At 35.2% G+C, this 25,419-nt stretch overlaps 1 protein-coding gene across 4 annotated transcripts in view; it reads right to left on the bottom strand.

The window, feature by feature from the left end:
- Positions 1–25,419, bottom strand: part of LOC149575617 (uncharacterized) — a 268,148-nt gene that overhangs the window by 135,211 nt on the left and 107,518 nt on the right. For all 4 annotated transcript variants that reach the window (XM_089815382.1, XM_089815380.1, XM_089815381.1 and 1 more), the window contains 3 exons: positions 22,144–22,260; positions 21,866–21,981; positions 21,630–21,764 (listed from right to left, as the gene is read on the bottom strand). In XM_089815382.1, the coding sequence (XP_089671508.1) occupies positions 21,630–21,764; positions 21,866–21,981; positions 22,144–22,260 (368 nt within the window). The remainder of the gene's footprint in view (positions 1–21,629; positions 21,765–21,865; positions 21,982–22,143; positions 22,261–25,419) is intronic.

Genomic DNA, 25,419 nt, shown 5'->3' with positions numbered 1-25,419 from the left:
ACTAATTTGTTGTTGATTTTCATACTTTTGTTTTATGGTATCGACTCTGCATGATTTAAATGGTTATCAATTCAGTGAAATAATTTCCTATAACCATTTATTTGCAATAGTACGAATTGATTTCCAAAGTGAGCTTGAGTTTAATAGTTTTTGAATTTGATTAAGTCCCAATTCAAAAGAATAGTTATGAATTTTGTTTTATGCTTTGCATGTTATCAATTGAATGAAGATTATTTGGAAAAATTAAGATCGATTCCAAGAATCAATTCTGGCAAGATAAAATTGTGTCTTTGAATTCCAATATGATTCCAAGATCATTTGGAAACCAGACTTAAACCGATTTAATGATGGTACTTGGGAGAAATCGGTTCCATGTATATGATTTGTGAATTCGAGAATCGGGTTTCATAATGATTTGGATTATTGGGTATCAACTAATTCAATGACGAATGACTACTATAAAGATTCAATGTCATGAAGTATAGAAACCAATATCAATAAACAGTAACCAAACAAATCAAAGACTGTTTTAAGGTATTAGTTTTGTATAAGTAGTTTAAAAACTTTATTCATGTAATCAATTAGTTTGTAAACATTTAATGTTTGAATCTGTACATTATTGAGTGAACATTGACCTATTGGTATATCAAAGGTTGTACGGGTTGAATTTGAATAGAACTTGTTTTATGATTTAGATAAAGAATATCAGGTTGTATTGAATGCTAACAGATTTTTAATTCAAATGGTGTGATATTGGGCTTTGTATTGTAAGAATGTCCCCACTACTAGGGTTAGTTTGGGACAAGTAATACCTACAAGATAAATGTTAGAGTTTAAACAATAATAAATCTAACTCTACTATTCTATCCTCTATCTTAACCCAACCTTAAAGGCATCTCCACATCAGAATTAATAACTCTCCCGAGGATCTCCAAGTCCTAAATGATATATCATCAATTCTAGTACCATCCTCAATTACTTCTTCATCTTCTATGGAGTGCTCCCTCTAAGGTCCTTCCTGGTAGAGATATCCTTTATCCAAGGCCCTTCACATATGCATATGTTGATATCAATATAATACTCTAGCTCATGGAGATTCTATCAATCTCAGGCATGTTGGTTAGATGGAGATTATATTAGTCTCACAGACTAACGTTATACGAATTATAGAAATCGTCATCACTTTAGTCAGATGGAGAATATATCAATCTCTCATTCTGAAACTATAGAAGTTATACTATTTTTAATATTATCCGTCAGATGAAGATTATATTTATCTCTCATATTGACACTATACAGATTACATCCACCATTTCTCCCATAAGAGGTTATCTTGATCCCCTTATAGAAAATCAAGCATTCATAAAATCATCTATATGTCCATTATCCTTTAGAAATTATATGTGAGAAATTATATTTCATTTATTTCAGAAATCCATATATCCACCATATTGTATATCAATAAACAATATTTATTGGTAAGTAAATAATAGCTTGACAAAAGTTACATTAATATTTATCATCTATTTCCAATTGCATCATATCCTTTAACATATAGAAATATTTATTCAATTTCTTTTATTTACTATCCTTATTTAATATTACACCTTTAATTAAAAGTATCCTTTAAACAATTAACAGCCCTTACCATTTTATATGTATACATGTACCTCTTAAATAATTTGTTTATTTGCAAAGCTTCTTCCTCATGCCAATAAGTGAAATAGGCTTGTCCCCTACAATTTCAGGTGTCTCTATTTGACTTGACCTTTAAACTTGACCGTTATCCTCTCCCTTAATAATAGTATAAAATAAAATGTTTCCCAAACTCAAAATTAATAGGCTTACTTGGTATGCCTAGTGTAATTCTTCATTGCCATCTTCTTGGCTCCTTTTTTCTGTACTCTCCTTAAATTGCCCCCTTTTTCTTCTTTACTACAAAAATATGATTCCATAATTTACACGTTAAGATATTTTTCGGGAAACATCATGTCCACTTGTTTGTCCATTTAGTTTATTTAATATTCAAATTAATATCGACATATTATTTAATAGTATAATATTTTATGGTTATTGTATTTTAATTAATCATTTATATTAGACATTGATTAACTATTTATGGATTATTTAACTTGACTAGATATATAAAAAATATATTTAAATCATTTATTCATATTTATTATAATAGGTAAATTGTTATTTATATCATTCTTTACATTACTTGAATATATTCTATTGTATTGATCAATTTCATAATTGAGGATCATTGCAGAACTGATAAGTCGAACATGGGTATTTGTTGTGATGATAAGTATGAAGGTGTCACAGTTAGCTCAGCAAGGCAAGCATGACTCCACACCTAAGAGCATCAAGTATTAGCAATCAATCAATTGAAAAGTTGATCTTACTTTCATCTTTTCTGAGCAGTAGAAGCATTATTATGCCCAACTCACACTCCATACCAACTAATCAACTTGCTAATTTATTAACTGAGGTCAAATTGTATAGCATCAGTCACCCGTCTTCTATGGAATGTATGTTCCGAAATCTATCTTTTAATATCCTTCACCAATGAAAGCAATCTTCAGAAATTTTTATGCCTTCTTGTATTCACTCTAGTGACTAATACCTGGGCCATGGTGATTGATTTTATCTCCACCACCCCCAGAAAGTATTACTTTCCTTCACAACACCCTCCACAACATTCCATTCAAGCAACTCAGCCAAAACAACAAAGATGAGGAAACTCCAAACAACTTAATGGCTACAATAATAATCATGACATCCTTTAGACACTCATTTCATCATATCAATGAATGGCTACAGGCACAAATAGTAGCAAAGGTAGTTGACTATGCAGTAGAAAACTATGCCCTGACATCGAATGTTTCCTCACTTCAGATTGATTTGATCATTAGATATACTTTAATACCCAACACCTTAAGCCTCTCAACTTGGCTATAACCTAAGTCAGCATGATGCAAGAGAATGAATCCCACCATAATAGAAGTCTATTCACAAAACAAGAAAAAGATTCCTACATGCTTCTTACCATGGGAGCTGGAAAAGAATTCATAAAATGCCAATTTAACAAGTCAGTCCAAAAAAAATTCCAACTGCATTTGTCATTGAAAACTGATATGGAACTAAAGACCAATCTGCTTTTTGTCTTTATTTCATTTTTGCCTCCTTGCTAGCACCACTTAACCCGACAAAGTTTAAATGTGTTAATGCATCAAACAATACACAACTGATAACTATGAAAACTTCTCTGTCCATAACCAAAAAACTGACTTCTGCAAATCACACCAAAAACTCTTAAATTCCATTACCAAATTTACCTGCAAATCTTTGCACTACTCAAGCTGAGACTTCATACAAATCCCCCTACACTGACCAAGATAGATCTCTCACTACTGTAACCAATCTGCATCAAGAGGTTTTCCACGTTCCAAAAGACTAAAACAATACTCAACCCCACAAAAGTTTCTCCAAAGACAAGTAACATAATCCACATAATGCCAAATAAACCCCTCAACTAGCTTTCGTACTTTTTTACCACCAACTTCTAAGCAACGCCAATTCAAAATTTACTTTATAATATAAGCTTAATTTTTAGCCCCAAAAATGATCTCATTAAAAGAATAAAAAATTGAAATGTAATGTCCTTGTTACATGTTAAGTTTGTAGTTACAGTCAAATTGATATGATCATGAGTTTCATTATATATATATATATATAATAATGCATATATTATACATATGGTTAGTTATATTATTTGATATTTAAAACTTGGAGACATCTCTCTTCAAAAGACATGTCTCCTTCTCTCATACTTATATGAGATCAAATCTGCATTTGAAACATATCTATAACAATGGCAATATTATTACATTTGCAGACACGATCCATGTTAACATGGTATCAGAACCTAGCTGCAAATGCAAGATGGCCAGATCGATGATGATTGAGAAAATGTGCTAGATCGGTGAGTCAATGTCTTGCTTGGCCATTAAAAATGTTGGTCAGATCATGCTCAGAATGGATAATGATCCAATGTTTTGATCAGATCAATGGATGAATAACTGAGACCACGATGAATGCTCCAATGCCTTCATTCACCAAGTCAAATTTTGAAGGATATAAGTTGGAGCATCTTTGATATTTCCATGTTTTTCCATCTACACGAGCTACAACAGTTGCAATTGGAATCACCACTCTTCATGAATTGACATCTCTTTGGGGATGTAGCAAAAAATAGAAAGCAGTTCACTATGGACACTGCAGATTAGGTGGAGCACATTCGCTGTAGGTCGTCAAGGACGATCAACATGAATTCAATCCATAACAAGCCCGAATCCCTGCCAGCACTCTTGAACTACTCAATTTATTTATTTTTCTTCTCAGATGAGTTTGCTAAGGGAATAGACCAAGTGCAAGGGGGCTCAGTCAAATGCTAATGACAGATCGAAGAATATCACTTTCACATATCATCCACGTGGATCAAAAGTTGTCGGTCACACTGCCTAGCATAGTTCCTTCAAAAATGTTGGTCAACATTCAACCTCGCTTGGTCTATACTATGAATGGCAAAGAACATTCAATGGAGAGGCTGTTGAGAGATTGTGCCCAGAGATCATAGTTTTTTTATTTTTAATGAATTAATATCTGCAATCACTTGGTATCGATGAATTGAGAGTTGATAATGTCAAGTGAGATCACCAAGTGTAACGAGGATATCAAATATTGTGCACCATGGAGGAAGATCAGAAATAAGAAAACCTATCAGTAACCATTGGGCACGTCGTTAAGTTTTCTGTGGGAATGGAAGAAAAGAGAAAAGTGAATGGATAATAAGACACGATATTCAGTATAATAAAAAATATTAATCCGAAACCTCCGAGACCTTTCATATTATAAAGGAGTAACATCAATATGAAAACAAACTCCATCTATCAGAAGTATGTGTGCATTAAATTTAGTAAAATATAGCATACTGACCAAGGCAAATAAGCAGGGAAGACATCACGCATATCGTGGGCAAATTGAGAAAAGGATGGTGAAGTACAAGAAAAAGATAATCATCCCATACAAAAGCAGAATGAAATAAATAGAACCACAATACTTAATACCTCGACCTGCACATTAGTCTATGTGTTAAGCAACAATGCACACTTCTTACTACACAGAAAGAGTGATCGAGCATATACCTGGGTTATTGGCAAGTCTAGTATGAACAATAGCTTACGTGGTAATAGGAACCGCAGTGCAGTAAGTTGAGAGCACATATCACCTACAGGTAAGTATGTATGTATGTGAAGCTTTCGATAATGATATTGTTCGGAGTCTTTAGCTATATGAGTTAAGTTTGAATGGTGATTCATTTTAAAGTACAAAGATGGTAAAAGAACTCAGAAGCAATCTAAGGTAAAGTTAAGGTAAAGTATATTTAAAATTTCTTTATACTATTGAGACGAATTTATAAATCTAGTGATAAATAATATGCTAATATGAAATATTGAAATAGAATTAATTCATGATGAATTAATTTTCTAATGTTCTTATAGTTATAATATAATAATAACATTATTATTAAAGTATGAGTAATCAAGTGCCTTATAAAAAGGAGCTATTTCTAGAGATACTACCTCGAAAGGATATTAGGTGGAACTCAAGATATGGAGAGAGGTAAGTATTTTTTTATTATATCTTAAGAACTACCTTTATTTACTTTTTGTAGTTAGACTCTTCTATACGTACTATACAAGCCTTTTGTATTGATCGTTTCCTCTAAGAATGTCATTACAAGAAGAGAAAGATTGAAATTCAGAGGGAGGTTGACAATTGAGGCAACCTTAAAGGAGAGGTAGCATATAGAGGATATGATTCAGTCAACCTTTAGTGATCTCGATCATATTGATTCAGAGGGAGTAAACCATGTTGTAATGGAATCTTTAGTGATTGATAAATTGTAACAGTTAAGAGGACTGCAATTCATGCAACTATGTGATTTTAATGGACCTACCTCTTGTGTACAACATGAGAAATTGGTGACTTAAATTGATCCATCTATGAGTCTCTCTCTTTGATAAATAAAACTTGACATACGAGTTGTAGACTCATTCAAATGGCACAATCATACTCAATCAAGATATTGGGGTATTGTGGACGAGTTTGTGTTCGCTTCTACTATTAAGCTAAATGAATGTTTGGAATTTCAATGGATAAAGGGAGCAAGTTAGAACTTAGAAAGGAGTTATCATATTTGATACAAAATTATTCAACATTATAAGAATAAGTGGAAATTTTACATTGTGGTGGGAATAATAGTCAATGTTCCATTCCCACTTTTAGAGGGGAGATGTTCCTTTCTCAAATAATCTAAGAAGAAAATTCTAAATCTTCATCGTGCAGATAAGCATTCTTATTTTTAGACATTTATCTCTCTTATTTGTAATTTCTATATATACTATAAAGTTTATTTGCCTTGATCTTTTCCTTTATGGCTGAGGATGTTCTTATAGGAAAAGAAAGTTGGTACTTTAAACATGCTACCAGATATTGTGCAGACTCAACCTAATGATAGTAGCTCCCAAGACCCTAATGATCAAGATGGATAAAATGAGGATCTCATCTTTGATGATTAAGATTATGAGAGTCTTCTATATTAAGAGGGAGTATGACACTTCTTCGAAGGCAACACAGGAGCTTAGAAGATTGATACTCAAAGGGAGTCTAGAAATACATGTGGGTGACTGGATGATGTTTATGGGCCTACTCCTACATATATCATGAGGAAGTGATGACTTATCACCAAGAAATCAGAAAATTGATATGAGATTCAAAGTGAGTTCGACAGACATCCTTGGGTGATTTTGAGGAAGTAACTAAAGGACCTGACTCCCAGGATCGATGTTCAGAGAGAGAAATTTTGAGACGCAATCTTTTGTGGATAATATCTTCTCTATGAGGAGAAGTTGTAAGATAAATTCTTTATAATACGCTCTCCTCTATGAGAGAGAAGTATGAGGTGAAAATCCTTTGTTCCACCCACTAACTTGGTTCGTGGTGGATATCATGTGAGCTATTACATGATGTTGTTGTAATTATGTCATGAAAGATGACGATCTTTCATTGATGTATATATTTAGAGGGGAGTTGTTGAAAAGTGACGATCTTATCAATAACTGGACCTGTTATCATAACAGACTACATTAAGTTGTTGTCCCGGTGTGCCAGAAGTTATGATAACGAATATAAGGTAACTATTGTAAGGTGACAATCTTATCAATAGATGACCAACCTTTTAATACCAAAAAGTATTGAAGGTTATTGGTGTCATTGTCATAGGCCAGATTCTGCCGGACATATTGATATTGGTTTCATTGTTATAGGTTAGATTCTGTCGGACACATTGATATCCATCATTATTATAGACCAGATCTTGCCGGACATCATGAAAATTATTGGTGTCATTACTATTAGGCCAGATCTTGCTGGACTCCATAAAAATTATTGGTGTCATTGCTATTAGGCTGGATTTTGCCAGACACCATGAAAGTTGTTATGGTTCTTCAGGCTGGATATTGCCGGACACCATAACTTAAATCTATTATAGATCACACTTAAGGTGGTATTCAAACTCATATTAAAGTTATAATAATTGCATAATTTCCCTCCTTGCTAAAAGGAAAAGTGTTGAGAAATTTAGTCTCATTATGAATTGTAGCAAATTCCATATATAATATATGTCTGTTGATGGGATTTTGTTGATATCCTTAAATATGTCACTCTAGGAATATCATACTGAGATGATATCTCTTTGTATACTCAAGAACATAATATGTTCGATATCAATCCTTCCTAACTAAAAGGGAGTGTTAAGTTTGTAGTTACAGTCAAATTGATACGATCACAAGTTTCATTATTGATAATAATATAAGTATTCCTTTTATATGTATGTATGTATGTATGTATGTATGTATGTATGTACGTATGTATGTATGTATTTATGTATGTATGTATGTATGTATATATATTATATTATATTATTTATAAATATATATAATAATGTATATATTATACATATGGTTAGTTATATTATTTGATGTTTAAATCTTGGAGACATGTCTCTTCAAAAGACATGTCTCCTTCTCTCATACTTATATGAGATCCAAATCTGCATTTGAAACATATCTGTAACAATGGCAATATTATTACATTTGCAGACACGATCCATGTTAACATTACATACACTCATGATTTAAAACTTCCCACTCCGATTTGGGCAAGTTATAACACTAAGGTGCATTTAAAACCTTTTCATTAATTTTAGCAACCTTAGTAAGATAATTAAAAATAAGTACTTAAGCACCAAATTTGCAAAAATTGTTGAAAATCATAGGAATCGAAATCTGATCGCATGTAATAACCCTGTCTGGTTATAGCTAAATCAAGCATCAATTTTTTTCACATTTCAATGGTCTAACATTTTGTCAAACACTTGGCAAACAGCCCAATTACCACTAAATATATGATGTCTTAAATTTTCAAACACAATATTAAGATGTACAGCAAACTGATCACAAATTTACTTAATTTTGGCCTTAAAAGTTTTGCATAAGTAAATACCAAACACCACTAAACAATTCTGAAATGATTCACACCAGCCTCTGAATTCATTCATTAACAAACCATATATCAATATAATGAAAAGAGAGTTTAATTGTTGGCTGATTGCTGTAAATCAAAATTTAAAGCCAGCCTGTTTACTTTCAAACTATGTAATATAAACTGAATTTTACAAACTAAGAACCTGGTCTTTGCCGTAGAATGTAATTGCAAAGTCAAACTGAAAGACACTTGGTCCAATTTCAATCTGGCATTCATAGTCTATCCTTACAAATGCTACCCAAAACTGATATAGAAATCAAACCAAATACAAGAACCCTTGGAATTCAAGCTGTAAATCCAACATGCTAATTCTGATGCAAAACGAACAAACTGGAATATTTAAAATTACCAAACTCCAATCTGCCGACTAAACCGTCGTCTAGCAAAAGAGAAATTATAATATTCAATTGTACAAATACTCCTCAGCTGCAGTTAATACAAAATGAGGAGACGATAATTAAACTCAAAAGTCCACAATACCTCAGCTATGGATTCTCAGAATTAAATCTACAATACTTCAACTGTAGATCCCAAACCCTTATACTTCAACAAGGGCACAAACTTCAAAAACAGAAATGTCACAAAGACAACAAGAGCAAAATAAGATAATTAAATAATTGGATGCTTTACTCATCAAATGGGCTCATATTTATAATCTCCAAATGGCACAAGTTTTCCAAATGAACTTCACTTAAGAAGCTTCCCACACACAACATTAAAACATAATAAAGTTTCATTATAAACTAATTTATTAATTGCTATTAGCTCCGAAATGACCTTTCCACCATAACTTCAAATTCTGACATGTAGGCCACTATTTCTTGTTCCCATGATTTAAAACTTTTTGTCACGGTTTCAACAAGCTATGATACTGAGGTGACCAACCAACAACACTAACAAAAATAGCAACCTCAGCATATTTAGATGAATAATAATATTTCACCCGTCTTGCAAAAATAACTAAAGAAGCATCAGAATCGAAATTTGACAACACCAAAGTGATCATGATGATGAAAGACAATGAATGAACTTGACAGGGTGACTTCCTATAAATAGATGCTCCCTTTAAGATTCTTGAAGCCCAAACCGAAAGCCCGAAATAAAAACTGAGAGCATCCTCCATCTCCTCGAACTCAACTCAGCTCATCGGAACCAACAGATTGACTTACTATAAATAGTCAGTCCCTCAAACAGAGCCAAAACACAGCATAGGCTACTAAAAAGCCTATAGCCACACAACTAAGACCCTCAAATCCTACTATTAACTCACGAGGTCGTGATGGTGAACTGAACTAGTCAACTGCAAGAATCTGCTAAAAATGGGCTAATTACAGTCCTCCCTCCTTAAGGTTGCTTGTCCCCAAGCAATCCTAGAGCAAAATGGACATCACAATCCACCTGGATCCCAAAGGTAGAACTACGTACTATCCCTGCTATGTATAAACAACTCTTGTAGCACCAACACCCAAACAATGGACATCAACATTAGAATCATCTAAAAATTGACCCGAGGCACTGATGAAGGCAACAACTCATCAAAATCAACCCAACTGAAATACCAACTCTGTCCACACCTGAGTCCCCATCAAACTGATACTCACACCCAACTGCACTGTAGAGATGGTAACAACCATAGGTACCTGAAACACTACCACCAACTCCAACCTCTGCCAAACTGTCCTGGGTGTGTAGATACTGCAAGGGGTCTAATTTGCAGTTATCAATCCCATCTACAAAAGATGGTGCTAACCCTTCCCATAATGGATGGCATGAAACTGGGGCGAACCCACACCGACGTGAAACCAAATCCTCTACCTATGGGTCAAAAGAAAAATGATGAGCACTCCTCACAGTGTAATGCCGATAAAAACTCTCAATCTCTATCAAGGGCTCATCATCATCAAACTGGTGATCAAAAGATGGCTCCAACCTTTCACTCCGAACTATTGGTCAGGCAAGATCTTGGGCAACCCTCTTAGCAAACCCAACCTCAAAATCCCTTTGGAGAAGCATAGTAGACAGAGTCTCGACAATCTTTCCCACCAACCTCTGAATAGCACGAGAGCCTCGGATGAGACTACCCTTAGACACTCTGAAGGAGTCTATGCAGTAGAAATTATATGTGGAAGCATCAACCTACTCCCCTGTGACCCGCAGCTGATACCTCTAAAAATATGGGGCACTACCATTTGTCCAATGGTACCAGATGTATGAAATGAAGAAATAGATCCGATTCCAGTAGAAGGAAGCAAATCACCATGAGAGCTCGTCTCCCCCACTGCTCTCACCTCCTCTGTACTTACTGCACCCATATGTTGGATGGATATGTCGGCCACATCATCATGTCCCTCATCCCCAACTGTGGAAGCAAACTCACCACCAACCACAATATGTAATTGAACAAGGTCTGACGTTGATGTTGATTGTACCTGCTCTAACTCCACGATAACCTCTGTGACTCTTGAAGAGCCAACTGAGTATACTGAAGTGAGTCCACAATCACCTCAAGCTCCTAGGTAAGCTCAGCTACCTCCTCTTTCCCTAACAACGTCTCATAACAGGTGTTACCCCACTCCAGAAGGTAATCCCTATTAGTAACTAACTGAGAGTAACTATGCTTCAAGATCCTGACAGCCTCTTGAAGCGTATAAACCTCTGCTAGGGAAATACTACTATCACCATGCTCATCTAACACAGGAGCACCCCAACCAGATATAGCTAGCATCTGACAAATAACATCATAATGCTCAAGAGCTGAAGAAATGTCACTATCACTCACCTTCAACTAACAAGTCACATGATGCCTCTATAACCCATGCCTCCTATGCAAGCTCTCTGTCTCACTAAGTGCACTGTGATAGGAAACCGAATAAGAACTGCCCACCACAAGATCACTCACTGCATGTGTGCTATTGACCTTGCACAACTCTGCATCCGAGATACAACTACTATGTACCTCAATCAACTCCCCATCTGAAGAAATGGAAGCCCTCACAATATCAATATCTGCACATGTCTCAGCTTCCAACTCTAAGGATAGATCCTGTAAATACTGATCCTGGGACCCATCAAAAACCTCCCCGAAGTCATCTGATACCTAGCAAGGGGTATCATACCCTGTGCAACTCATAGCATCGTCAAATGTATCATCAAATGTGTCCATACATTTTGCATCCACATCTCCTAATAAAGCCTCAACTGTTGATGCCTAATACTGCACACATGACTCAACATCAAGTTGTGAATCAATAACACTTGAGCATGAACCCACATGTATTGACTCCGCTGTAACATACAAATCACCAACATCAGAGCTAGGTGAGCCCATACATGCATTGGTCTCATGTGAGGAAGCATTTACCTCCTATACTAAAGTAACACTATGATAACTCACATACAAATCCCCAATAATAATCCCCTCCTCCAGAGAGCCAGAAGTGACAATAGTAACAATTGCATCAACTGTCTCTGCACTAGTTGGAACAACTCTGGAAGCCTCAACCTACTGAAGATCAATGCCACTATCCACCAAGGGTACTGACACAACTACTGATCTCTGTGAAATGAGTCCATCATCAACACTGCGAATGGGGCAAGCAGGTGTTGTACTAAATATAGATACATCAACATCATGAACACCTGTTCGGGAAAACTCAAGCTTCCTTCCCTGCAACCTCGATGTCGGCCTTCTAAAGGTGAAAACCATATACCTCGCTGCCCTCTCAACTGTCGCGAGATCCAACAAGCTCTCCGCTAACCTCTGTTGATGAAGCTTCAGTTTCTCCAAACTCTCCTACAAGGCATTCATTTTTACGCTAACTTCCTCATTACTCTACTAACTTCTAGAACTGCCAGTCCTACGTTTGTCCATAGCTAGACAAAATAAAGCGTTGGTCACTATAGAAATCAGATCTGAAAATCTTCCAAGTCAGAACCAAACAAAATAAAAACTGAGCACAATTCCTACAAGCTAGCAGAAAACCGCTCTGATACCACTGTAATAACCCTGCCTGGTTATAGCTAAATCAAGCATCAATTTCTCTATCACATTTCAATGGTTTGACATTTTGTCAAACACTTGGCAAGCAGCCCAATTACCACTAAATATATGATGTCTTAAATTTTCAAACACAATATCAGGATGTACAGCAAACTTATCACAAATTTACTTAATTTTGGCCTTATAAGTTTTGCATAAATAAATACCAAACGCCAATAAACAATTCTAAAATGATTCACACCAACTCTGAATTCATTCATCAACAAACCATATAGCAATATAGTGAAAAGGGAACTTAATTGTTGGCTGATTGCTATAAATTAGAATTTGAAGCCATCCTGTTTACTTTCAAACTATGTAATATAAACTGAATTTTACAAATTAAGAACCTCGTCTTTGTCATAGAATGTAATTGCAAAGTCAAACTGAAAGCCGCCTCGTCCAATTTCAATCTAGCGTTCACAGTCTACCCCTACAAATGCTGCCCAAAACTCATATAGAAATCACGCCAAATACAAGAACCCTTGGCATTCAAGTTATAAATCCAACACGCTAATTTTAATGCAAAATGAACAAACTGGGATATCCAGAATTACCAAAGTCCAATCTCCAAACTAAACCCTTGTCCAACAAAAGAGAAATTATAATATTCAATTGTATAAATGCTCCTCAGCCACAATTAATACAGAAAGAGGAGACGATAATAAAACTCAAAAATCCACAATACCTCAACTGTGGATTCTTATAATTAAATCTACAATATTTCAGCTATAGATCCCAAACCCTTATACTTCAACAAGGGCACAAACTTCAAACATCAGAAATGTCACAAAGACAACAAGAGTAAAATAAGATAATCAAATAATTAGATGCTTTACTCATCAAATGGGCTCATATATATAATATCCAAATGGCACAAAGTTTCCCAAATGAACTTCACTTAAGAAGCTTCCCACACACAACATTAAAACATAATAAAGTGCCATTATAAACTTATTTATTTCTTGCTTTTGGCTCTGAAAATGACCTTTTCCACCATAACTTCAAATTCTGACATGTAAGGCCATTGTTTCTTGTTCCCATGATTTAAAACTTTTCGTCCCGGCTCCAAAGAGCTATGATACTGAGGTGACCAACTAACAACACTAACAAAAATAGCAACCTCAGTGTATTTAGATGAATAATAATAATTCACCTGTCTTGTGAAAACAACTGAAGAAGCATCAGAATCGAATTTTGACAACACCAAAGTGATCATGATGATGAAAGACGATGAATGAACTTGACGAGGTGACTTACTATAAATAGACGCTCCCTCCAAGATTCTTGGAGCCCAAACCGAAAGCCCGAAATAAAAACTAAGAGCATCCTCCATCTCCTCTAACTCAACTCAGCTCATCAGAACCAACAGATTGACTTACTATAAATAGTAAGTCCCTCAAACAGAGACAAAACACACCATAGGCTACTGGAAAACCTATAACCACACAACTAAGACCCTCAAATCCTACTGTTAGCTCATGAGGGTCGCGATGGTGAACTGACCTGGCCAACAGTAGGAGCCTGCTAAAAAATGAGGACATTACATCGCACTGAAGTGACCGTGATGAATTATAATGATAAATAGATCCAACCGAGCAACATACTATAAATAGATGCCCTCTCCAAGATTTTTGGATTGCACTAAAGATCAAAAATTACCTTAGAAAGTGGCATAAGTGTTCTCCAAACTAACTAAGCTCTCAAGTGACAATAAATAACTCCTCTGAAAGAACAAACACCCACCAAGGTCAGAACCAACTGTACTGCAATGGAACCTTAAAATGGGGACATTACATCTAGTTTGTAGGTGGAACCACACAAGTTTCATTAAATTGTTTAGCAATTGAAGATTTGGATAAACTTTCAGGGCCCCCAAGCAAAGAAAGATTTATTATTCCTCCAATTTTTGAAGTGTGTAAAAACTCTATGTATAATCTGATAGGATTATGGATGCCAATGAACAATGTTTCTATGTTTTTATTTAATTTTCATAAGATATAAGGAGTGCAATAAAATACTAACAACACAACTCCAGCATTACTTATAATTTTAAAGGGGAAAGGAAATACAATTAACATGAATCGACTTCCAGTATTTATTCAATAATGAAACCTGATTTCTTCCATAGCATAATCCTTTGCGCTTGTCGACTGAAAGAACCCAGAATATAAACTAGAGGCAGCTCCTTAACACAACACTCCCCATTCCCATCTTCAACGCAAGCCAAAACTCAAATGCATCAGCCTGCTACGATTGGCATTGCTCCTAATGCAGGTCATGAGCAAAATATTAGTAACGTTCAGCCTTAATGGAGATCGCAGACTACACAAGCTGGCCGTGGGTCAAATCCAGAGTGCTAGGTCTGCGGTAGATACTTGCCCAACCCCAATATCATGTTCAGCAATCTACCAACTTGCAAATATGGCACCCAAACCGATATCAATCCCACACGCAACTCCAATATTGAAACGACAGTCACATATATGCCCTCAATCGAATCTTAATTCAGTTGCTAAGTCTGTAACAAGAATTCAGTTAACTTCCTTCAGTATATCAATCTCCGTAGCCACAAATTTACAGTAGGATAGCAATGTAAATTATAGACCTCAGCATAATTTGCAAACACCAAATTCAGAATTCTCAAAATGATAATGCCAATCTCCCAGACACAAATATCACAGATAGGAGATTTAACCAATGAAATCACTATACATCAGCACTGACTTCAAACAATCTTCGGAAACTCAGAAACCCTTATACTTCAGCAAGGGCTCTCAATTCAAAACTTGGGAAAAGCCACAAAGGCAACAAAGCGAATATATATTCAAGCCTATATTTCCCAATGAAATGAGCTCTCATTTATAATCCTCCGTTGGCCAAAGTTTCCTAAAAAACTCCACTTCAGAAACTGTGGAAGTTTCCCAAAAGAACTCAACACTTGAAACTTCCCAGCGTACTTTTTAGAAATATCTCTTAATGTCATTATTATAATAATATAAATATCATTATAATAATACAACTTAACAATTATTAAATAAATTAGAGCTCATGCAATTAATAACCTTATTTATTGCAGGCAACGACCAGCTGCCAAAGCCACCCACTGCACTGCCAAAAATAGCAACTACCAAAAATAGACTTACTAAAAATAGTAAGTTCACAACTGGGACCCCCAAAACATCCTATCAGCTCACGAGGGTCGCTACGATGTGCTAACTCCATCAACTGCATAGACTCGCCAAAAATGGGGACATTACAAAGTAAATGTTTTTGTATTGTTTATTTTCAAACATCATTCAAAGTGATTGCCAAAGAATAAAGTTAGGCGTCATTTTAGGAAAAATTGGTGTTTTGGGGTGTAAGTACTGCTGAGGATCAATGTGCAAGCTTACTTCTACAAGGGTCATGTAACTTCCATATTACTGGCATAACATTTATTGACTGAGTTTTTAAGTGCAACATTGGCATTGGAGATTTCTTGTTCGTTGCTAGCCTTTCACACAACCAGTTGCAACAACTAAAGTGGGGACATGAGCTCAAATGACTCTTATAATCACCATCTCGCATCTCACTTGAATGGCATGTGATGGCAACCATTAGGAAGAGGTCACAAGGTTATAATGATCAATTGGAGCTCCAGTGCTGTCACGTTGGATTCTACAAGCAGTTTGGAAATATTCAAGACCAAAACCAATGTGTGGGATCTTCCTAGTCCATTTTTTAAAAAAATTACCTATTGATTAATGACAGAAAAAATTATTTATATCTCTATAATCGTGATCACCTTATTGTCAAACTTTCATTTGTTAGTTCAGTTCTAAATATGTTGAAAGTTCATGCTGATGCAAGTTGTTAAGCCAAATGAATGAATGAAATGTTTTTATAATGTAAATGCCTTCCAAAAACCATTAGACAAGTGATCAAACAATTACAGAAAGAAAACTCTTCATGAGAGGTTGCAAATAATTTGCTTGACAAAGTGTTTATCAATTAAATATTGGGGTAAAAATTGGATGTAGAAAATTAGCACCGGACAATGCATTCAAGGAATAGTTGTAAACTTTCTTCTTCAGGGTCAAAAAGATGATCTCCTAAAGCAGGTTATATTCCATTGTTATAGAGACAAAAGGAGGACTGAACAAAAGTGTAATGTCCCCAAATTTTTAGTAAAGCAACTTAATTAAATTAATTAATTAATTAAGAGGTCCCAATAATTTAAATAATATGATAAAGGATCTTTAATTAATTAGAAAGGGGGCACGAGGGGGAAATAAAATAATAAACAGAACGTGTTGGCTATTTTGTAGCCCTGCAGAAAACTTCCTAGAGCTCTTTATAAGGCTGAGTTTGGCATTATAGTCCCATGGTGACTTTAATGTATTCTTTATAATTGCCAATTCCAATTGGAATTCTGTATTGTTGTAGTTTCAAAGGTGCAAGATCCTTCCTATACTATGATCGCAAATTTGATGGTTAGCAGCCACCCTAGTCTACCATTGGAGATATTGTTTCTGATATTTCACTCTATATTTCATTGTCAAATTGATAAAACCAAAAATATTATTTGAAGACATTTACTTCGGTTGCAACAGCTCATTTATTCATGTAATATTATTGGCTATACTATTTTGTGTTACTACTCTGAAAAAGATCAAACTACCATAGTGGGAAGTCTATCACATCTGAGTGTGTTGAAAAGCACCAAGCTCCAAGGCCAAGTACCGAGAATCAAGTGTCAAGTGCCCAACACCAAGTGTCAAGTACTGAATGTCAAGCATCGATGTCAAGTGCCAAGTCCCAAGTGTTGAGTATTGAGTGATAAGTGCCAAGAATAGAGTACCTTGTGCTGGTCGTCGACTGCCATGTGCCAAGAGTTGAGTGTCGAGTGACAAGTGTTGAGTGTCGAATGTCAAGTGGCAAATGTTGAGTATCAAATGTCAAGTGCTAGCTAGTTCTAGGGCCAAGTGTCGAGTGCTAGTGCCATTGCCGAGTGTCAAGTGCTAGCGCCAAGTGTCGATTGCCAATGCCGAGTCTCAAGTGCCAGTCTCAGTAACAAGTGTCGAGTGTAGAGTGTCAAGTTCTAACTATCCAGTGCCAAACTTCCAACTACCCAGTGCCGAGTGTCGAGCTTGATGCCGAGTGTCGAGCTTGACTACCCAATGCTACGTGCCAAGTGACATACAGTGTGAGTCGTACTTGTGGGGTGGTGCCACATGGGTAGAAGTTGACCTTGCGGTTGTAGTTCCTGTAATATCCTCCCCTATTTTTTCCCAAATAAAGAAACTTGCAAGCTACTTTATGATATCAATTAATTTTCTTAATAACTCAACATAGCATTTTTGTCAAACACTTGGCACACATACTACAATATATAGGAAAATCTGAAACTTCTTATTTGCTAATTAAATATTGATTTTTGCCATGTAAATGTGCTCATACAATTGTTTAACATGCTGCGACAAATATCAGTCTCGTATTCAACAACTACAATGCAAAAGTATTAAAATTTGACAGAAGAAACCTGGAATTAGTTGCTGTAGTATTTTTGCAAATGTAGTTGGCAGCCTTCCAAACCCTCAAATCAGCAAGAATAAACAATAAACTTGTTGCAAATACTGTTCACGCACTATAGCAAATTCACTATTCATCCGCACTGTAGCAAAACACTATTCATCCGTACTGTAGCAAAACACTATATGAAACCCAATATGTTTGGAAACACCGTTAATCCTCCTGACTGTGTCTTTCAACAGCGAAGAGAATGCTAGCAAAGAGGGATTCCGTCCTCCAAGCCCGATAAACAAATTCCAGCAACATAACATTAATCTTCATCTAAGCATACTAAAAAGAAGCTCTTCCATTTCTTTTATAGTGTTCTCACAAGAGCTCAATCCTTCGTTTTCTCAATGTGGGATAAAACATAACTCCCTTTATGTAACTTATGTCTCCAATGTGTTATAAAATAAAGGGGACTCTTTTAATTTAAATATTTCCCACAAACTATAGTCTATGCATTAATAAAGTTAAATATTTAAATTTAACTTTATAAAATAGCTTTATTAATGCATAACAAATCTTATCAATGATAAACAAGTCTTTTTGTCGATTTTAAACAATTACCATCGACATACCGCTGCCACTGGATGTCCGACCATGTCCAAGATGACTTACTATAAATAGTAAGTATGCCCAAAGTTGCCTCAAAACCCCTCAGAAAGACCTGCAACTGAAACTATCTATGCCAAATGGCCTCTAAGCCCCTTTAATGTCCTGGTTAGCGTACGAGACTGTGGGGAAATAGGCTAACGACAATGTCATGCTATGAATGCTAAAAAGGGGACATTACAGTTCCATACGGCTGGAGTTATCGTATTGGTCGTACGGGTGGAGTATCTTGTGGTGGAAATGAAGGGTTGTACAGAGAAAAAGTTATGGGGTGAAGTTGGCGACAGTGGAAGTCACACTTATGAAGTGTCAAATCTGAAACGGAATGCTACAAAAAGTATTGTTTTTTATTATGATGAATGGAAGATGCTTGATCATCACATTTGAGAATCCCTGCCATTTTACACTCTACCCTATCCCATTCCAGCCCAACCAGATAGCCCTTGAGAGTTGATTGGAAGGCCCTATTGTTCCTTACTTGGACTCAAATGAAGAAGAATTGCTTTTCACTAAAGGGGAGTTTGGTAATTCCATTTACTACTGAGTTACTCATGGCAACACAACTACAGCTTTGCTGACTGTCTGCAATAACACCCATACCATATTAAGTGCAAGTATAATAGTAGGATGTCCCACTTCTACAGGCAGCTTGGTATAAGTGCAATTGTACACAGTCCACAATGTCTCTTAATCAAACAGACAATGATCTATGTTACAAGATTCAAGAAGAGTTAGCAGATTAACGGATTTCCGGATGATTGATTGATTAACAGAGGAACAAATGTGTTCCTTATAAAGAATAACAAGGACGTTGTTTCTTTTCTAAAAGAAACAACGTAGACTGAAGACGGAATTAGAAACAAAACTAGAGACAGGATAGGAAACATTCCTATCTGGACTAAAGAAAAAAAAGACGGGATAGGAAACATTCCTATCTAGACTGAAAGACGGACTACAGACAAGTAGTTGACTATTATAGAAAGTATAAGATATTATCTTAATACCCTCCCTTAATGGTCAACGTACGGATGTCGGAACATTCTGGGATAAGCGAGACCCTCCCTAGATCTACAGAATGCTGAAACCAAGAAGCTTTGCCAGAAGAGTGCTATGACTCAATATAAGTTGCAATTACAAAACTTTGTTTTTGTGGAAAAAACGGTAAAACCCAGAATCTCACGCAACCTTGCGTATTACAGACAACTTGAAATGATTTTTGAGGAAAAAATCAACAAACCCAGAATCTCACACAACCTTGCGTATTACAGACAAATTGAAATGATTTTTGAGGAGAAAATCAACAAACCCAGAATCTCACACAACCTTGCATATTACAGACAACTTGAAATGATTTTTGAGGAGAAAATCAACAAACCCAAAATCTCAGAAACAAATTCAGAAGGCGAAAAATGCAGCTTCGCCTTGATCAGAACCCGGAGAAGTCGGACGCTGCGTAACACCCAGAACAAGTTGATCGGTGTTTCGATATTCGAAGATTGCGATGATGCGCTGCTTCCAGGTTCCATAATTGCGACCATTGAATTTGGAATTATGCTCGAGCAAAATATTTGTCAGAGATGCCATGGCACGTTTTTCAATGAAAATCTGTGAAAATTTGTGAAGGCACGTTCTTCGAGGCAAAAATACGAAAGACCCAGAAGAATCAGAGAATGACCCAGAAGAGAGCTCGAAAAATCCAGAAGGAATCTACTGTTGTTTTCTGGATCCGCTGGCTCGAAAATCGAGGCACCCAAAAAAAACGGACGACAACCCAGCTGAGCTCTCGAAAAACCCACCAAGAATCTGCAAACAAAATATTTTTTCGACCCCAAAAATTAGGGTTTTGAAAAAAAACGGCCCTGGCTGAAAAAGGCTTGAAAAAACTTCAGATTTCTTGATTAAAAAATGGCAGATTTTTCTTCAAGGATCAATGTGCATGGACGAATGGGGCTAGAGTGTGCTGAACAAACACAGGCAGACTCGAGTTCGGGAATTTCTCTAAGCCGAAAACCCTAAGCGGGTTTTAGAGAAATTCAACAAAAATAATTTTGAAAAAATTTAAACAAATAATTTCACGAAGAAATTATAAAATTTTTTTGAAAAAATTTAAGTAATAGCTCTGATACCATGTTACAAGATTCAAGAAGAGTTGGCAGATTAACGGATTTCCGGATGATTGATTGATTAACAGAGGAACAAATGTGTTCCTTATAAAGAATTACAAGGACGTTGTTTCTAAAAGAAACAACGTAGACTGAAGACGGAATTAGAAACAAAACTAGAGACAGGATAGGAAACATTCCTATCTGGACTAAAGAAAAAAGAGACGGGATAGGAAACATTCCTATCTAGACTGAAAGACGGACTACAGACAAGTAGTTGACTATTATAGAAAGTATAAGATATTATTTTAATAATCTAATGAACACAGCTTCAAAGGGTTCTCTATCTGATAGCAACAAGGTTCACTATGCTCTACCAAATATTGACCAAAAAAGTTGAATTATAAACCTAGTATAACATTATTGTTTTTTAGTCTTGGCTGTAAAAAACTGTCAGATGATCATAAAGAAATCTTACCATACAAAAAAATATTAAGAAACATTCTTATATAAAATACATATTAGATTTCTTGCAAAGCAAACAGAAAAAGGGGAAAAAATGGAGTTATGTTGAACTTGATAATTGAAGAATATACAGATGTCCAAATTTATATTAGAAGAAAATAAGTATGGCTGTGTGATAGAACCTTTGATGTGCATTTCTAAAATTTCCAGATAAAGCCGCTTCTTGTGCTGTGAGAAGTGCTAACGGAGGGCTAATGGTACGCAAAATGCTTGAAGATAAAAGGAAGTATCCATAGAGTACAAACTGTCCTTTGTATCTGACATATAAAGGCAGTTGATACATTTAGTACTGAGTCTGTTCATATATGCTCCTAAACTTGCTTGAAATGTCATGCTGGATCTCTGAGAAGGCAAATACCCAATTGTCTTTGCTAACGAACGGCTGAAAAGTATGACATCTAACACAGGCTTAAAGGTGTACGAATATAGCTCACTTATTGATGAACAGAACTTTGCAACATCTTCTGTAATTCGCTGCCAAGTAAGAAACCTCTTCAGATACAAATGTATGCTAAAAAGATGAATGATTGGACAATTCAGACATGTACACAAAAAGTGAGGAAGGAATATTATTAGATGGCACATTTTATCTAATTAAAATTGCAACTCAATATTCAAAGCAGAAGATTGTCATACTTGATCCGGATTTGAGAGCCCTCTTAAATTAGATGCCACATAATAAACACGGTTTGTGAGATAAGCTTCGTGCAGATGCTCCGTGAGAACTTTCTGCAATGAAAGACTGATAATAGTCTGAACATGAAGTAAACAAAGAAAAGTCAGATAAAAGACCATACTGGTGAGCATGCCTCAAAAACAACCAATGAAATTCCAGTCAAGAAAATCAGGTTACAGGTGGATAATATCTTTGAGAAATCAATACATTTATGCAAGCGATAATTAATAAAAAATTTATACATATCTTTTCCACTTAAAGTTCTTAAAATGTCTACCAGTATTTAAGAATGTGGGGAGGACAGAAATCTACTTTTCTGTTTCCTCTTCTCCACGCAAGCTCTGAAATCCCATCTCTCATTGTCTTCATGGATTTTCTACTCTTTTTCACATATATTTGTAGAATAAAGGTGCATTCCCTATCACTTCCAAAAGACTAAGGCCATGGCCTTTTCAGCCTCCTGGAGGCATCTGCTAGCCTTCTTTATAACAGTTTGTTTGGAATAGCAGAGAGCTTTTGTCTATGGGGATGCCACCAAACAATTATGTGTTTTATTCTGACCATGGGAAAATCTATCTTATCTTGCTTTGAAATGGAGAGAGGACATGGCATTAGCATGTGACTGTATTACCCTTGTGCAGGATTGATCACAAGGCACTTTTTCTCGTCTGAGTCAAATCTCTGTACCACAGTTTGGCCTTTCTTGAAGCAGTTTTCCCGTGTCTTCTTGCTTTAAAGGTCAATTTTGGAAGATCTGTTGAGATCAAATACAACACTAATGAGTTCCCTAGCTATGAGAACTTTCCTATTTCGGTTTCAATTCTAAATTCCTAATTTTAGGAATAGCACATATCACTGCTTATTCTGCTCATGTTCAAAGACCTCTGATGATCATCGGTCAATGGATTTTGAATATTCCTGTCCTAAGGATTTCAATTTCAAATTTGTATATTGTTGCTCATGTAATATCGTCCCTCTTTAAGGTTACAATTGTGTTTGGAATTTGTTCTCAACTGAAGTTTCTGGACTCTTTCACCTTTTATTGTGCCACCATTTTTATTGCCATTAAAATCTTTGGTAGGCTACAGATATTCTGGGTTCAATACCACTAACTGTACATAAACTTCATACATCTGGTTGTAACTTGTAACATATCTTAATGTCTGGTTTTGCGAAACCCCTTTAGGAATTCAATTTATTGCATTAAATTGGATTTTTCCCATTTCAATATTCTTTTTTATAATGAAATGTTATTTTACTTTTTATTAACAAACAGAATACTAAAATAAGACATTTGGTACTAGTACAGCAGAAAGCTTAATAGTCATTTGGCCAAGCTTTTCTCTCAAAGCATATATATTTTAAAATGTTATAAACTGAAATGTGCTGCAAATACCATGTAATGAACAACTATGTTCTGGCCTTAGTCTTACTTAGTCCCACCCGGTTTGCTCGTGACCATTGTTCTGATGAGTGCCTTTAATATCATCAGGGATGATTCCTATAATGTTTAACCAATAGATACTTTTGCAGGTTGCCTAACTAAAAAGGATTTTAAAAATCACATCAAAACCTTTATGATAATAGTTAATTTGATTTCAAACATATGAGAATGGTCAAAAATTATATAATAATAATGAAATGTGTAAATGTAAGGTAATAAATTCATTTTGAAAGAATGTTTACTAAAACTTGTGTCTTAAATTTGAAATTGTTAAAACTGGAATAAATGGAGAAAAATAGAATTAATATTGCATTAACGATGAACTCTTAAATAGAGTTTATAGATGCTAATTATAATGTAGTCTAAAAATAGACTCAATTGAGAAAAACTAAATAAAAGACTAAATGACCATTAACTATGGTTCTTCAAGAATGAGCTAAATATAATGAGATACTAATAATATCTAAAATATTCTAATGCCCTCCCTTAATGGTCCTTCTATCAACTATCTTGCATGAGACAATACATGTCTCGTAGTCACAAAAACTTCAAAACATTTTGTTGTTGTTGAGAACTTAATGAGATCTACAAAAGGTTAATGACCTAGTGCAGCCAGAAAAAATGGAGAAGGTGGTCCCCTTCATCAAAATGATTTGTCAGTATGAGAGTAGAGCCTGCCACTGACTCTTCCATTAACCCTCCCAGAATCAGTAAAACTGTTGACCAGAAATCATTACAAAAACATCCAACCTAATGTTGGATAACTGAACAGTCTTTCCCTAGAAACAAATATACACTTAGAACAGTTGGTGCATTTTGAGAGAAAATTGGCAAACTCCCCAAACTTTGCAAATGAGCAAGATGCTCTAAAATGGATTGCGAAGTACCAAAATTGAAGATTACAAAGCGTTGTTTTTTCAAAGAAAAACGGTAAAAACCCTAAAATAACAACCCATGTGAACTTCGCAGATTACAAAAACCAGAAATAATTTGAGGAGAAAAAATGACCAAAACCAAACATGATTTTTGAGGTGTACATTTATCACTCGTACATTTTTTGTGTACATTTTATATGAATAAATGAATATACACACACACACACACACACACATACGTTTATTAATATCACATATATTATGCAATTATAATATCTCATTTAATATTTGTTTACATAGTAAGAAATTATTCTGAAAATAACACTAACAATATAACACACCTTATATATACGTAGCTTACAATGCTTTTACCAACTTTTAGAGTTGCCTTGCTTCTCACATTAAATATATGCAAAGAGGTATGCAATTATATCTCTTTGTTATCTTATTATATCTTCTCATTTTGATACCATTCTCCTTTATTTTCTTAATCAATGGTGATTTATAAATCTTGTTTTATTTGTCATCTATGTCTTTTTCGGAAGTCGCACACTTTCATAATCGTAATCCTTTGAAAAGTCACAATACTTCATAATTATAGTCCTTTCGAAAAGTCATAACACTTCATAATTACAACATTTTCAAAGAGTCACAACCATTCATAACTACAACATTTTCAAAGAGTCACAACCAATCATAACACAACCATTCATAACTACAACATTTTCATAGAGTCACAACCATTCATAAGTACAATCCTCATGAAGAGTTGCCTCCTTTTAACATTGCAACCCTTTGAAAAAATTACTTTTTTAATTTCTTCTCATTCCTTTTCTCTTCCATTAATCCTTCAACTCCTCTCTTCTCCTCTTCTTTCCTCCTCTTTAAAATGAACTCTCCTCCCTTTTATATCTTAA

Source organism: Cupressus sempervirens, chromosome 2 (genome assembly GCF_028749045.1).
Source record: "Cupressus sempervirens isolate cs-2001-9-10 chromosome 2, ASM2874904v1, whole genome shotgun sequence".
Classification (NCBI taxonomy): Eukaryota; Viridiplantae; Streptophyta; class Pinopsida; order Cupressales; family Cupressaceae; genus Cupressus; species Cupressus sempervirens.
This window is presented reverse-complemented; position numbering and strand designations above follow the sequence as displayed.